The 15491-nt window shown below is 54.7% G+C and overlaps 1 protein-coding gene across 1 annotated transcript; it reads right to left on the reverse strand.

Moving 5' to 3' along the window:
• Window positions 1-10161: 10161 nt before the first annotated feature.
• On the reverse strand, window positions 10162-12391 carry EPOP (elongin BC and polycomb repressive complex 2 associated protein). The gene is given in 2 exon segments (XM_074163087.1): window positions 10162-11886; window positions 11888-12391. Coding segments are annotated over 2 exon segments (2229 nt in total).
• Window positions 12392-15491: the final 3100 nt, after the last annotated feature.

A 15491-nucleotide genomic window follows, 5' to 3' on the forward strand; every position in this document is an offset into this window, starting at 1 on the left:
CCCCTCGTACAAAAACACACAGGAAAGGGGTTTCTTTTCTGCTTGATTAGATTCAAAGGGATCTTTGTCTGGGGGTAGGTAGAGAAAAGCCCTCCCCCACCTCCCTTTTGACCCTCAAGACTCTGTCTGGTTTTGTTTTAAACCAAGAGAGACAGAGCTACACCCTTGGGATGTTATAAATATATATACTGGGAGGATGGGGGGGTGGCGTCATTCCATTTTCCTGGACGGCAGCTCCAATCCGGCCGACCCCGCGTTTCCCCCCCCCCCCATCTCTGCAGCACAAGCTGGGGTTCACCTCCGGATGCATGGGGGGGGTTCCCAGGAGCACACACACCCCCTCCACCTAAAAGCCTCCTCTCCTCCAGTTGCCATGTTATATAATTATTCCTAAAGGCTCCTCCGGAAGACGAGCGGGATCAGCAACCCCTTGTTCTTGGGGGGGGGGGGCAGCAGGAGGGTCCTGCCACCTCCTACCCGGGGGAGATGCTCCCCCCACGGCCCCAGTACCCCCTCGCCCGACCCAAAGGAGATTAGGGGTGTCTGTGACAGCACATTGAATTATCTACACACACACGTGGACATACGTGCTCCGTGTGAGTCCACGGAGGCGAACACCCATAAGACAGAGATTGCAGCTGCACACGTTGCCACCTACAAAAACTTTACACACCGGGGACTCCCCAATCCCTCTTTTTTTTTTTTTTTTCTGTCTAGATTTTTCTCACATTTCCCCTTCCCCCCCAGAAAAAAAAAAAAAAAAAAAAAAATCTACTTTGAAAACCACGTACCTCTCCTTACCTTTACCGGCAATTAATTTCAAGGAGGGGGTGTTCAATTCTGACAAGGACTCTAAATATGTTAATATTTGAAGAGGGGAAAAGAAGTATGACATTAATTATTCAGGTATTAGTAGGCACGCTGACAGCATAGCCCAAACGATTTTCTGTCACAAACTGCTATTAATGGGTTTTTTTTTCCCTTCTCCTCCACGGAAGTATTTCACAAAGACTCGGTACCAGCGTTTCTCCTGAAAGAGTAAGTGCTGAAATTATCATTATAATTGGAGGAGCAGGAAGGATTAATAATGAAAATAGTGGGAACCAGAGCGCACAACAGACGCGAATTTCTCCTGTAATCGCGTGATTAAAAGCTAAATGTACAATATTGCAAAATCCTGGTGGCGCACTGAAAGCACCCCTTTGGGGTCCCGACCTGCACCCCCAGGGTCCTGCACACCCGAGACCCTCATTCTGACCCACACCCCGTGTGCTCACACCCCAGCCATGCACCCCAACCTGCACCCCGGGGTCCTGCATCCCTGGAACCCACACCCCAGCTCTGCACCTGGGGGTCACATCCAGCCGTGCCCCCCACCCTGCACCCCACCCAGCCCCCCCATCCCGCACCCCCGGCGGGACTGGCAGGGAAGGACATTGCTGGGCAGCCCATTACCAACACAAAGGGGTTCTCCCCTGTCCCCCTCCCTCCCCCCGGGGCGGCACAGCTGGACGGCCCACAGCTGGGGGGGGAGCACAGCTGGGGGTGGGGGGCACAGCTGGTCCCGCCCCGGGTTCACAGAGTTCAGGCTGCCGAGATTTTCGGGTGAGATAGGGAAAGCTGACACCCGGGGAGCCCCCCCTCCGGCCGGGGCACCAGCCGGCCCCGCAGCCCCGCCACCTCGTTAGGGACCCCCATGGAGGGGGGCTGGGGGGGGCGGCCAGGTGACACCCCACCTTCCAGCCGGCCCAGGGCCCCCCCTGAGGATGCCGCCTCCTTCACCAGCTCCCTCGGAGACATTTCCTCTTCTCAGTCCTCAAAAAAAGGAAAATAAGGAAGGAAATAGGGTGACGTGACATCGACCTGCCCCCTTGCCCCAGAGTTGTCCCCACCCGGACCCTGTCCCCTCCCAGGATGGGTGACGGGTGCCCACCAGCCACCCTCAAGCAACACATGGTGTCCCTGGGTCGATTTGGGGGTGCAAAAAGCTTTCATGTCTGAGTATTTCCCTTGGGGCACCTTTCAGGGCAAGGAATCCCACCTGGATAAATGCAGAGAAAAATGGGAATTAGCAGGGAAAAAAAAAAATACAAATATGCAAGTAAAGAATGGGAGTTATTTGCAGGGTCGGGGGGAGGGAAGGGAGGCTCCGTGCTGGTCCCACAGGCACCCAGAGGGACACGGGGAGGGGAGGGGCAGAAGCAGCCCCATCGCATGCCCGTGTCCCCAAAACCTTCCTGCTCCCCCCAGGCCCATCCTGCCCCGTCCGAGGTTATACAATTCCACGTGTATTTATGGATTTCTGCTGTTGGGAACCGACAGGGAGTACCCGAGCGCTGCCCCAACAGGGAGAGCGGCAGCGGAGGCAACAAATCCCCGGCACCCACAACTCAAAATAACCCTATTTCCCAGAAAACCACCTCGGCTCAGGCTTTTCCAGCCTGGAAGCAGCTAGTGAAGGGCTGGGGGGGGGAGATGGCAGCACCCCAGATCTCGGGCCTCGCCAGGACCTGCCCCCTGCTTTCAGGGGACGAGCTGGTCCCGCACACACTTCATCCGAATTTCCTTCTCCCAAAATCCAGACCTCGGCACCTTTGGAGTCGCCTTTCCCCCTCGTTAGTGGTGTCTCTTTTTATGCAGCACTGGGAAAAGTAACTCCAGCATCTGCAAAGGAGATGCTGAGAAAGTATAAAGTTAGTTAGAGCTAAGAATATACAATTCTAAATCTAACAGGGGCATTTTTGTTATTCCCCCTTCCTCCCCCCCACCCCCCCAACCTCACCTCGGATGAGAAGCCGAAGAACAGTTGGAAAATAATCCCGCGCTCCGACCTCGGTTGCGAGTCCAGGAGGGTTTTTCACGGTGGTGGAAACCACGGAGGGCGGAACGTGGGTCTACACGATGCTCCGGACCCCGCTCGCTGCTCGGGGAGCGGGGGGGGAAGTGTGTGGGGGGGTAATTTCAGAGCACACCCCCATGGCTCACCACTTTTTTTATGACGTGCCACTTCCACGGAGGATCCAAAGGCTCCTACACAACGTCTTGGGTTATTGGGGGGGGGGGGGTTAACCGCTCTAACGAATGGTTAATTACAAGCAGTCGCCCGGGTGGTTGCTGGTATTTCCAGCTGATTAAAAGCCTGGATGGGCCCAGTGTATAAAACTATAGGAAAAAATGGGATTTAAGGTAAACACCCCAAGAGTGCAGGGCCCCAGCCTGCAGAGGGGACGGATCCTCCCGGGGAGGGGGAGCGGACCCCGTGGGGGAGGCTGAGGGGCAACTGGGGTGAAACGGGGGTAAAATGGGTCAGAGGGGCTAACACTGCCCTGACCCACACACGTTCTGGAACCCCCAAACCCCTCCTGGGTGAGCAGCCCCCGAGGGGGAGACACCCCCGGGGGATCACCCCAGCGCTTCGGGGACCCCCTGCCACCCCTTTCCCCACAAACCCAGCCTGGAGCCGGGCAGGGTGGTGGAAACCATGCCGGAGCCGGGATTTAATGCACTTTTCTGCCCCCAGCCCCCCACCCCCGCCCGGGTCCGGGAAGGGGCGAGCACCGGAGCCGCGCACCAGCCCCGGGGGAAAGCGGGGGGGGGGGGGCAGCCCCAGGGGGGAACGCGGCCGGATCCGGCCCCAATTTTCTGACAAAGGACAGGCGAAATCCTCCCCCGGTTTTGGGGAGGGGGGGTGGGAGGGGGGAGGATGAGCAGAGTTTCCCATATGGCCTCATTTAGGGTAATTTCTTTCAATTGCTAAAAGCATAAACTCCACCTATTGAGCCCGTAGATTTATATGGAACAGCTGAAGGAGCCTCCAAAGCGCTTTGGGGGCCGGCTCCCACCTTCCAAAAAATTTTTTTTTATTCTTTTTAAAGAAGCAAACTCTTTTTTTTTTTTTTTTTTTGCCCTTCCCCCCCCCCCCCGCTTTTTTTTTTTTTTTTTTTAAGAGGGAGATATTGATAACATGGGAGTTAGAAAGAGCCTCATAACTCACAATAAACCCTTGTCCGTTCTCTTCTATTGACTACATGTAAACATGGTAAATGAAAGGCCTTTAGTGACACTTAATCCCTCACCCCCCTCCCCGGCTTCGCCCCCCCCCCCCCCCCGCTCCCTCCCTGCCCCCAGCCCAGCCTGCCCTGGGAGGGGGTTACGCTGCTTTTTTTCTCACAGCTTGCTGTTTTACTGAGCCCCTCCCCTGCTATCTAATTTATCATTAACACCCTGACACTAAACTAAATAAATGCAGAGGCTTCCCCCAGCCCCCCCCACCCCCCAACACCTTACTCCGGGGCTGCAAATTCCGCCCCCCCCCCCCCACTCCTTCCCCACCAAATTTTTTGCCCCTCAAAGCTACGGGCTTGGGGGGGGGCTGGGAGCCCCCTCCCCCCGGCAGGTCCCGTGCTGGTCCCTGCAGATAATTAACGTCATTATTAAATTACCTTCTTTAAAAGATAATAATAATAATAGCGGGGTCATTTGGCTGCGATTAGCCCCGGTGCGGTCTCGCCGGGGTTGCTGCCTCCTGCTCCGGCTGCTCCCAGGCTTTGCCTCTCGAAATTTTAAATGTTTTTAAAGGGGGGGGGGGGGTGTGTGTGTGTGTGTTATTTGGACTCGGCTTCCTTCCCCCCTGCCAGAAAGAGGGGTGTAAAAAAAGCTGCAAATAGGTTCCAAGCGCCGCGTGCCCGATTTGCAGGTCGATATTCTTGTGTAATTTGGATTTCAGGGATTTTTAAGGGCGGAGGGGTTTGTTTGGTTTTTGGTTTTGGTTTTTTTTTTTACCTGGCCTCCTGCAGAAGCGAGGTCATCAGATGATTTTGTGGCAATCGAATAATACCTAGTTATTAATCACAACTAATGAGGTCCTGGCTAAGGTGGCGTTTCGTTTCTCTTTCCATTTTTCTCGGTTTGGAGAGATAATCTCTCTGGCTGTGAAAGAGCCGGGAAAAATGCTTCCCAGGTCAGAATCTCACCCTTCCCAACCCACAGCCCAAATAATGGACTTTAGGCCCCTCTCGACACATCGCGCGGATGAAAAAACCCCACTTCTAGGCTTGGGGGTGGCTTGTTCCGATCTACGTCGGGTTTTGTGCTTGGATCTGGCTCTCCCGATGCTGCTCCAGCGGGATCTTCCCATCTTCGGCCGGTTTCCTCTGGCAGAGATTTAAAAATATATCTGAAGTGCTCCTTCCGTAAGGGGCACTGACTCCCCCAAAATAGAAACACGTGTTTGGGGAACAGTCTCCAGCCTACAAATTAGAGGGAAGGAGCTATCGATTTCCCATTAAATGCTGAGGGAAAAGGTTGCGTTTGGGCAAAATTTGTCCTCGGGAACACTCGCACCCACACGCGCGCCCCCGGAGCAGCCGAGCACGTGTGTGCACACCCCGTCGCACGCTGGAACGCGCGACGGCCACGCACGTTGTCGCTGGGCACAGCTGTACGGCGCGGAGGGCTGTAGGCCTGCGGGGGCGAGGACGCGGCCACAGACAGGCGGGGACACGCTCGCACACGCAAACACGCGGGGTAGCAGGCGTCCCACGCGTGTGCCAGGCCTACGGGTGGGTGCGAGCGGAGGAGCGTGCTTCCCAAACCCACATATACAAACACACGCGGCCAGATGTGCAAGGCCACAGCTGTACACAGACAGGCGGCAGGGGCTGATACACCCAGGCACACGCACAACCTCCCTGGGTGTGTGCGCACACACACACACACACACGTCCTGGGTGTACAAATGCATGACACACACACCCCACAAAGTGATTTCCCCCCCCCCCCCGCCCCGAGCATCCCACACCTCCCGCACACACGGGTGCACACCAGCCGACCCACCCCCACCCCCAGCACCCACCCACGAAAAAGGGCCGAATATCAGCCAGTTCTGTTAAAAAAAAAAAAAAAAAAGAAAAAAAGAAAAAAAAAGGTATTTATTTCTCAGCCTAGATTCCATATTGCACGCAGGAATTAACACTTTCATCATCATATACTTACAACAACTTCAAATAAATAAAGATACAGTAAATCTAAACAGAAAACCCAATACATGGCTGGAAAAGGCTCTTTTCTCCCCTGGGTGGTTATTTTTAAATGCACGTTTTGGGCCGGGGCGTGGGGAAAAGGCAGCATCGGCCGCTGGATGTGCCCAGCCCGGGGAAATAATTCCCCTCCCCACCCACAGCGCACACACACACACACACACACACCCCCGAAAATAAATTATCCCTGGGCAGAAGCATCCCTGGATGCGGGGGTCCAGCAGAGAAACACCCATGAAGTGACCGACATTTTGAAACCCATTCCCTGGCTGGGAATTTTTTTAATCCAGCAAACGCAAAGAGAGAGAGCAAAGGTCCCTGAAACCCCCCCAGCCCCAAAATAAACCCTTACAGACCGTGATTACGAAGCACCACACCGTATCCAAGCTGAGATTTTTTTTTTCCTGAGTCTAAAGCAGGCTGCATTTTTTAAAGCAGCGCCCTTTCATAAAAGTTTTCTTTATTTTCTTCTTCTTTTTTTTTTTTTTTTACAAGATATTTGCAGTTTTCTCCTACCTAGACAAACGCTTTTATGGAAGAAAAAAAAAAAAAATAGTCAGTTTTTGCTTCTTTTGCACCCGTTTGGAAATAAAGCAATGGCACTAAAGTCACGATAAAGGTGCCTTTCTATCCTTTATCCCGTCCTGGCGATGCGAGTTGATTTTTTGCTCAAAAACCAGAACTAGAATTTGTATCGCTCCAACCGCTCCCACCTCCCGGCTCGTTGTGTCCCGCAGAGGTATCGCTTCTTCCAGCCACCTACCGCTTGGGCTTACTCATTTGTTTTTTGTTTGTTTTATTTTTTTAACTCCAAAACGGGCTATTTCAGATAATAGTTTGGGTTTTCTTTCTTTTCTTTTTCTTTTTTTTTTTTTTTGTTCGATTTACTTTCGATGCATCGCCACCCCCCTCCCCAGTCTCTTACTGGGGGATTGCTAAAATGATTATTCTTTTTTTTTTTTTTTTAATTTGGATCGCTTAATTTCCTCGAAACGTGTTTAAAAATAAATGGGGAGGGATTATTATTATTTATTATTGTTTATTATTATCGTTTGCTGTGAACGGGATGGTTCTGCTGCTTGAGGAGCCGTTCCAGGTGTGTTCGCGTGGAAAGTTTTGAGGTATTTTTGTGTTGAATTCACAGCCCTGCTGCACCCCCCGTGCGTTATATACAAATGTCTTCCCCCTACACACGCGCGGACGTGCGTGTGCGAGCGGATAAATACGCGCGGGCGCATAAAGTCTGCGTGTGGGCACGCACAAGCCTGGATCTCCACGCACCCGCACGTACAAATGCATATATATATATATATATATACACACACAGATAAATATCCGTGGACCCGCACCCGCGGGGGTGCCCGCTCACCCCACGCACGCACTTTCCGAGGTGATTATATCCCTTAAAAAAAAATATTCCTGAGTTATTTGGCTGTTCCTGCCCGCGGCAGACGGAGCTGCGGAGTCTGGGGTTTACTGGTTTATTATTTTTTTTTAATATATATATATTTATATTTATTTTATTTTATTTTATTTAGCATTCATTCCCAGCGCGGATCTCGGGGGATTTTCTGCCCGGTCTCCGCGGGCGCGGAGCTGGGCCGCCCGCTTTGTGCGGCCGGGGCTCCCTCCCCCCGCACCGCTCCGTCCCACCCACCCGCCCGCAGTTTATTTTAAAAATTTCTTTTTTTTTTTTTTTTTTTTTTCCTAGAAAATACATTTTTAACCCGATCTGGATTTGGGGGGGGGGGGGTCGGGGGGAGAGAGCGAACCATCGCGCTCTGTAATTACACGGAAAAGGGGCGCGTTCCCCCCCCGCCACGCGTGTCCCTTTCCCGGCTCTGCCCTGCGGGTCCCCCCCCCGGGGGGGGGGGGGGGGGGGCGGGCGGAGTGAAGCAGGGGGGTTGTGGGGGACATGTGGGGCAGAAACATCCCCCACCCCCCATTTGCCTGATTCCTGTGCGCGCCCCGAGAGAGCGACGCGGAGACAAACTCCCCAAAATCGGCTTTTCTCGCCCCTACAAACTCGCAGGGTTTGGGGTTGGGTTGATGGGGTTTGGTTTGTTGGGGTTTTTTTTTTTTGGTAACCGTCCACGGCTACGGGTATAAAACCTGAATATTTGTGGGACAGAAGCAATCCCTCTCTTTTGCTCAGCACGGGAGGAACGGGAGGTGGGGGGAAGAAAACAACAGGAGGAAAAAAAAAAAAGAAAAAAGGCAGTTAACCAAAAAACCCGCTAAAAACCCAAGGAAAACAAACATTGCTTTTAGCAACAATTCACCACCTCCAAGAAAAACAGCGCTTAATAGATACAAAACACGCTTGACCTTAAAAATGCCTTTTTTTTCTTTCTTTTTTCTTTTTTTTTAAACCCACTGATGGAATTAAACCAAATGAAAGAAAAATCGAAACGGGCCGTGCCAGATCTGAATATTTTCTTTTGAATTCTGCCACGATTCTCCTTTCCCTCGCCTTTCCCTTTCCACGGGGAGCAAAGGACACCGCGAAAGGAATTTTTTTTTTGAGGGGGGGGAAGCTAATTTTTTTGGAGGACTGGGGAGGAAAAATAGAAATCCCCGAGCGGGCGCTGCGCGATCCCCGGCCGCGGGCTGCAGAGATTTTCTGTTGCAAAGAAGAGGGAGAAAAAGAAACATCACCACCACCACCACCCCAAAAAAAAAAAAAAAGAAAAAAAAAGAGAAAAAAGAAAAAAAAGAAAAAAAAAACAACAAATCAGCTTTGATTTGCCCAACGTTTCCAAAACAGAGCAGACTTCAGAGGCCCGTCGGGCTTTTGATGCCAAAGCGGGGTGGAAATCACATCAGAAATAGTCAAAAGAGCCAGTTACAAAGCCACTGGTTTGCAAGAAAAGTTAAACTGGGATATGATTTCCTCCGCAGAGGAGAGAGACATTCCCCCCGCATTCCTCCCCGCATTCCTCTCCGGAGCTCGGGAGAGATCAAATTGTCCATCTGTACCCTATTGCTAATGCTCCTGGATCCTATTTCTTGTGCCCGTAAAGCTTTTACAGGCCTGCTACCTTTAGGCGATGGGAGTTAGGGTTATTATCCAGCAAACAACTCACTTTTTTTTTTCTTTTTTTCTTTTTTTTTTTCTTTCTTTCTTTTTTTTTTTTTCTCTTTTTTTTTTTTTTTTTAATACACATGCAGCAGTTTCAAATAACTTCCTCTCAAAGCCTCCTGTTTTCTTTTAGCGAACAGAATTTCCTGGGCTTTTTTAAAGTTGGTGTTTTCTTCCTGTCTCTTAAGTAGACAGAAAACATTACATCGCTATTAATATAGTTATTTTGGAAGAGCTGCTCCCAATTTCGCCGGGATTGAGTCGGCCCGGGAAGGAGTGTTTCTGCTGCCTGACATCATTATTTCTCTCTGCGTGTGATTATTATTAGTTTAATCCAATGCATTTATGGAGGAAAGAGAAGAAATTAGATCTATTCTTTCCTCGGTTTTTTTGGTATATGGGGTTGGGGGGGGGGGTTAAGGGGGGCGGCGGGGCCGGGCCGAGCTCTGCCTCTTCGCTCCCAACTGCGCGCTTCATCCCAAATCCCTTTGCTGGGAATAACCCATCGCGTTTGGCAGCGGGGCGAGAGGGGGACGAGGGGGGAGCGTCCGTCCCCCACAGCTCCCCCCCCCCCCCCCCCCGCCCCCTCCCCGGGGGGTCTGATCGCGTGTTTTAGCTTCGTCCCCTAAAACTCATCGCGAAACCACCATCGGACCCTGACACATAGACGGGCAAAAAAAAATACACACGCACCCCCCAGGCCGGAGCGGGGAAACCCCCCCCGTCCGTGTTCCCCCTCCCCCCCCAGCCGAAGCCCTGCACGCACTCACTCGCACCCCCCCCCCAAAACGCTCCCGCACCCCCCGGACCCCGCACGGCTCCTCCGGGCGTTCCCCCCTTCCCCTGCCCGGGAACCCCCGGCTCGGGCGGCCCCGGGGCTCGGCGGGACGGAGGGGGCCGCTCCCCCCTCACCGTGCCCCCCCGGGGCACCCCGGCCCCGCCGCTCGCCCCCCCCTCCCCACCCCGGGCCCCTTCCCCCCCCCCCCCCCCGCAGCTCTCATCTGTTGCATGTAAACCTTTCCTCCGGGCCGTCCGCTGTCCTTAGAGATCCTCCAAGCTATAGCCCCGGAATTTGAGGCTGGGGGGCACGGGGATGGCGTTGCCCCCCAGGTGCCAGCTCCACAGCGGGTGGGTTTTGGAGAGGGCCCAAGAGTTTTTGACCCCCAGGGAAGAGGCAGGACACAGGTCCCCATCTTCCCCCACGACCAGGGAGGGAATACAGGGGAAGTTGCCCATGAGGCTGAAGGAATTCCGAGGCGGGGTTGGCCCGGCGCTGCCGAGGCGTTTGCAATGAGTGTTTCCCTTTTTGGCATTCCTCCTCGGAGTCTTTTGTGGCCTCCCTTTAGAGGAGCTCCGTTGCCTTTCTGCCTCAGCGCCTCTGGCGAGGCGTCTGCGCTTGGCATTCCTTTCCGAGCCATTGCCTTTCAAAGCTTTGTTTGACAAGGTGCTGGGGCTCTCTGCTCTTTTGGAGCCGGGGGGTTTGAGCTCCGCAGCTTTACAGGGCTGCTCCGTCCTCCCTCCGTGCCGCAAACTTTTCCCGTCCAGGTTGAACCCTTTGGCGTAACACCACAGCTTGGATTGCCGGATCAGCCGGTCAAAGTGCTCCCGCCGGGCTTCCCCCGCCTCCCCCGGGGGGGCCGCCCCGGGGCTCCCCGCCACCTCCGGGGCCGGGGGCTGCGGGGGCGAGCCCGGGGCCGGCTCTCGGGCGGGGGCCGGCCCGGCTGAAGCCCCGCTTCGCCTCTCCGCCTGGTCACCGGGGCCTAACGAGGCTCTATTGTTCGAGGCATCTTTGTGCAAATCCTTCCCTTTGGCGCAGGGCTCCGCGTCCCCAAAGCCTCCCTCCTTTTGTTGCGGATCCCCCCCAGGGGTGCTGCTCGGGGAAGGAGGGGGGGAGGAGGAGGAGGAGAAGAAAAAGGAGGAGGAGGAGGAGGAGGAGGAGGAAGGGGAGGCCTCCTGCTTTGCGTACGGCTCCGGCGGCGGCTGGGCCCCCGAGCCCAGGGCTGGAGCCGGGCTCAAACTTTCCAAAGTTGATGCTCGCAAAGTCCTGGCCCAGAGCTGCTGCGAGAGGAAGAGGAGGTCGGGGTCGGGGCGCAGGGCTTTGCCCACGCTCGGGGGGGGCTCGGCGGGGCGCTCCTCGCCGAGGAGGGGCTCCCGGGGGGGCTGCGGCTGGAAGCGGGGCAGAGCCGCCTGCCTGTACCGGGTGCTCTGCACCGAGTCCCCGCTGCACAGCGAGCTGCTCTCCGACTCCGAGGAGCTGCCTTCCTCGCTGCTGCACGAGGTGTCCCCTTCCTCCTCCTCCTCCTCTTCCTCCTCCTCCTCCTCCTCCGACGAGTCGCTGGAGGTGGCGGGGCTGGACCCCCCGAAGTCCAGGCTGGAGTCCGAGTCGCTGGAGTAGCCGGCGGAGGTGCCCTGTCGCTTGGAGCCGGGGAAAACGGAGGAACGGCCTTTCCTGGGGGCGGCGGGTCCCTTCTCCGCCGGGAAGAGCCCCTTGGCACAGCAGGGACCCCGCTTGCGCCGGCCCGGGGGGGCGAGCGCGGCCGCCTGCGCGGCGGGGTGCGCGGCCGCGGGGTGCAGCAGCCCCAGGTCGCGGGGGTACCCGGCCAGGACCCCGGCGAAGAGCCCCCCCCGCCCCGCCAGCCCGCAGCCCCTCCGGCCCCGGGGGGGTTTCTGGAAAGCGGGGAAGGCCCGGTGGAAGGGCTGGGGGAGCAGCGCGGCCGGCGCCGAGCGCGGCTTGGGGAAAGCGGGGGGCAGCTTGGGGCGGGGGGGGGGCGGCGGGGAGGCAGCACCCCCCGGCTCGGCAGGGAGGCAGGAGCTGGGGCCGGGGGCAGGGGAAGAGCTCCCCCGGGGCCGGCAGCAGCAGCTGCTCCCTCCTCTTGCTCTTCCTCTTCCTCTTCCTCCTGCGGGGGCTGAGGCTCTTGCAGGAGGTGCAGAGAGCCTCCAGGTCCGCCTTGGAGATGAGGGAGCATTTCACCGCCCGGGTGGGCACCGAGTTGATGGCTTTGAGGGTCCGGAGCTCTTTGAGATCGCAGCGGCGGCTCTTGATCTTTAAGGTTTCCATCTTCTTGCTGATGGTGGTCCTGGGGATATCCTTAAACAGGTCGCTGAGGACCTGGGCCAAAGCAAACATCTGGGTGCCATTGATCTGTAAGTATCCCAAGTTTATCCCTTCGATTTCTTGGTAGCCGGCATGAAAATCCCCCGGCCGGGCTTCCCCATTGTAATCCATGGTGGCTGGAACAATTCCGAAGGTCCCTTCGCAGGTCAGGAACATTTTGCAAGGAGCATTTACTTTGTCTCTTTCAAAGGGGGCATTGAAAATAAGGACATATTTGTTTCCACTCCCTGATCACACACATCCCTACCCCTCCGGAGAGGTGGGGGAGGGAGGGGGGAGGGGAGGAAAAAAAAAAAAAAAGCCAAAAAAAAAAAAAAGCCAAAAAAAAAGCCAAAAAAAAAAAAAGCCAAAGCAGTCGATCTCCCTTTCAAACGCTCCAGTCAAGGGTTTGCAACATCTTCCAAACACCCAGTTCCTCCGCCTGTACCGGGGGGCTCCACTCCTCGTCTGCCCCCTCCCCAGCAGAAAAAAAAAGAAAGAAAAATAAAGAAGTCAAACATCTTGCATCCTCCGGGCTCCCCCCCCCGGCCAGCTCCCACCCCGCGGCCGCGCACCCCCACCTTCCACTTCAAAAATAATCTCTTTTTTTTTTTTTTTTTTTTTTTTTAAGGGGGGGGAATCAACAAGCACAGCCCCCCCCTTTGCTGTGCAAAGCCATTGAGATGCTTAAGCAAACAAAGCTACGGACGAGGAGGGGGGGAGGGAGGGAAGGAAAAATGGTAGCGGAGGGGGGGGGGTCCGGGAGGCGGGGGAGCCCCGGGGCTCCGTGCGGCTCCCACCTTCCCCGGGCTCCGCACTCGCGGCCCCGCCGCCGCGGAGGGTATATTCTAGGGAACACCCCACCGAGCCGTCCCCGCCACCCGCCAGCTGATTGGGCACTCCGGCCCCGTGATGTCATAAAACCCCAACATTTCACACGCACACCCCCGCGCAAAAACCTCATAAACCCCGGGGCGGGCCGCGCAGCAACCGCGCAGCTCCGCTCCCGGGCGTGCCCGCGGCTCCACCGCCCCGGCGCAACACAATAGAGGCAGCCTGAGGGCTTTTCGTGGGGTTTTTTTTTTTTTTTTCCTTAAAAAAAAAAATTTAAAAATTCCAAATTACGCCGTATTTTTCGAGGTGATGGTAGCGCGGGTACCTCCGCTTTGTTTCCGCGGTTTACCTTTTTTTTTTTTTTTTTTAAATTATTATTATTATTTTTTCACGTAGGGTTGTTTTAAGAGAGGTCGCTGCGCCTTCCCAAATCCGCCCGGATTCCTCTGGGATGGGTGTGTGGACGTATAGATTTAATAAAGCGTGAAAGATATTACTCTAAGCGAGTTGTTCGAAACGATTGACTCCGCAACAATTCATCCTTCAGCCCGGAGTGGAATGCTTATTAATTGCCAATTACTGTATTTATTATCTGGAATGAGCCCGGGCTGGAGCCGCGGTATCAACAATAACATCGGCAATATGTGCAAATAAAAGCAATGCAAAGATATTTATATTCTTTTTTTTTTTTTTTTACTCACACGCGTTCTTTATTCACTTCGCATCTTTTTCTTCCAAACTCTTTCTTTAAAAAAAAAAAAAATAAAGAAAAAAAAAAAGAAAAGGAAAAAAGAAAGAAAAGGGGAAAAAAATAAATTCTTTTGCGTGCCTTGGCGCTGCTTAACTTTATTTCAAACTTTAAATCCCGAGATTTCTTCTGCATTTGGTAGCTCGCTCCTGCCTTACGAACCAGGCGGTGTTTTCCCAAAAGCAGGGCTGCGGATTTCTTTCTCCAAGGGGGGAAAAAGGGAAAAAAATAAAAGCCCCAAGCCCTTACCCGGCCCGGAGCCCCATTGTCCCGGCCCCTCTACTTCTTTCTAAACCTGAAGCTACTTGAGCGAAGTGAGTGGAGCCGCGGAGGCTGGACCGAGGGATTTTAACTCTCTGCTCAGGAGGCTAATTTTGGGGAAACAGTTACCTCGGAAACCTTTCTGGGGGAAGGGAAGCTGCAGCTCCGCAGCGCACGCCGCTGCCTTCCCAGCTTCGTCTGTCTCCCACATGAAAATTCGCTTTTTAGTCTTCCTCTGCTGCTTTTGTGGTTCAAATGGCAGAATCTGGAGTAATTTGATAATAATAATTTGTTAAACTCTATGTACAATCAACCACAAATGATCCCGATTTAGAAACAATCCCGGAGGAGGAGGAGGAGGAGGAGGAGGAGGAGGAGGAGGAGGAGGAAGCGCATTCCTGAGTATGCGTGTAAAAAAATTTAAAATAACTCCAACATCGCCTTTAATTTGGGAGCGGAGATCACCTGATTTGCGTTTACCTTCTCGCCGGCTGACGGGAGAGGAGCCTCCCGGTGCCAGTCTCCGTTCTGCCGGGGGAGGAAGAGCTGCCAGGGCTTTCCCCCTCCCCGGCACCCACGGGCGCCCACCCCCCGCAAAGGCTTGGCCTGGCTGGGGGGAAGAAAATACCCCGTTTTCCCCATCTGGCCGTGTTAAACCACTACATTTCACCCTCCTTTTCCACAGGCAAGAGTTTCCTGTGAGTAAAGGTCTGCCGGCCAACACAAACACCAAATTCCTCTTTGTTTGGGCAGAGGGGAGGGGGGGGGGGAAGAGTTTGCATCGCCACGGGACGGAAAGTGGCCGGGTAGGGGACACCGGCGGCCGGTTGCGGCGTGGCTCGCAGCGAGGGACCACCAAAAAAAGTCCTGCTCGCGGCCAGCCCGGAGTTTCCCTTCGCCTATAGAAGGGAGATCCTGGGTATTTTTCTTTCCACATAAAGCCAGAGCCATTTTACCTATAGGCTGAGCCCCGCTCCCTGCCAGGCTGGAGGAGGGGGGGGCGCGGGGTGGGGGGGGAAGGGGCCGGCGGAGAATCTCCCCGTCCCACGTCGGGGGTTATGGCGGGAGGCGGGGGGGGGGGTGGGGGGTGTCTGGTAAAGAAAATACAAGTCCGAGCAGCGCAATAAACTGTTCCCGATGGCTGGTGGGGCTTTAGAGAGGACCCGGAGCCCCCTGATCGCCGGCCGGGAGGAAACGGGGCTGAGAAGCCGCGCACGGGAGAATGTATGGATACGTCATTTCCCAGGAAATCTCAACAGCAACACAAACAGGCAATATTTTGGCTATGGATAAAGTTCAATATGGAATATGTGTGTGTGTGTGTGCGCGCCTTGACGTCTCTATGCGGACACAGACAGCTCGAGATGGGGCATACAGATAGTTTGCAAATCAGATATATATATATATATATATATATACACACACACATATATA

This window comes from Numenius arquata, chromosome 23 (assembly GCF_964106895.1).
Source record: "Numenius arquata chromosome 23, bNumArq3.hap1.1, whole genome shotgun sequence".
Classification (NCBI taxonomy): domain Eukaryota; kingdom Metazoa; phylum Chordata; class Aves; order Charadriiformes; family Scolopacidae; genus Numenius; species Numenius arquata.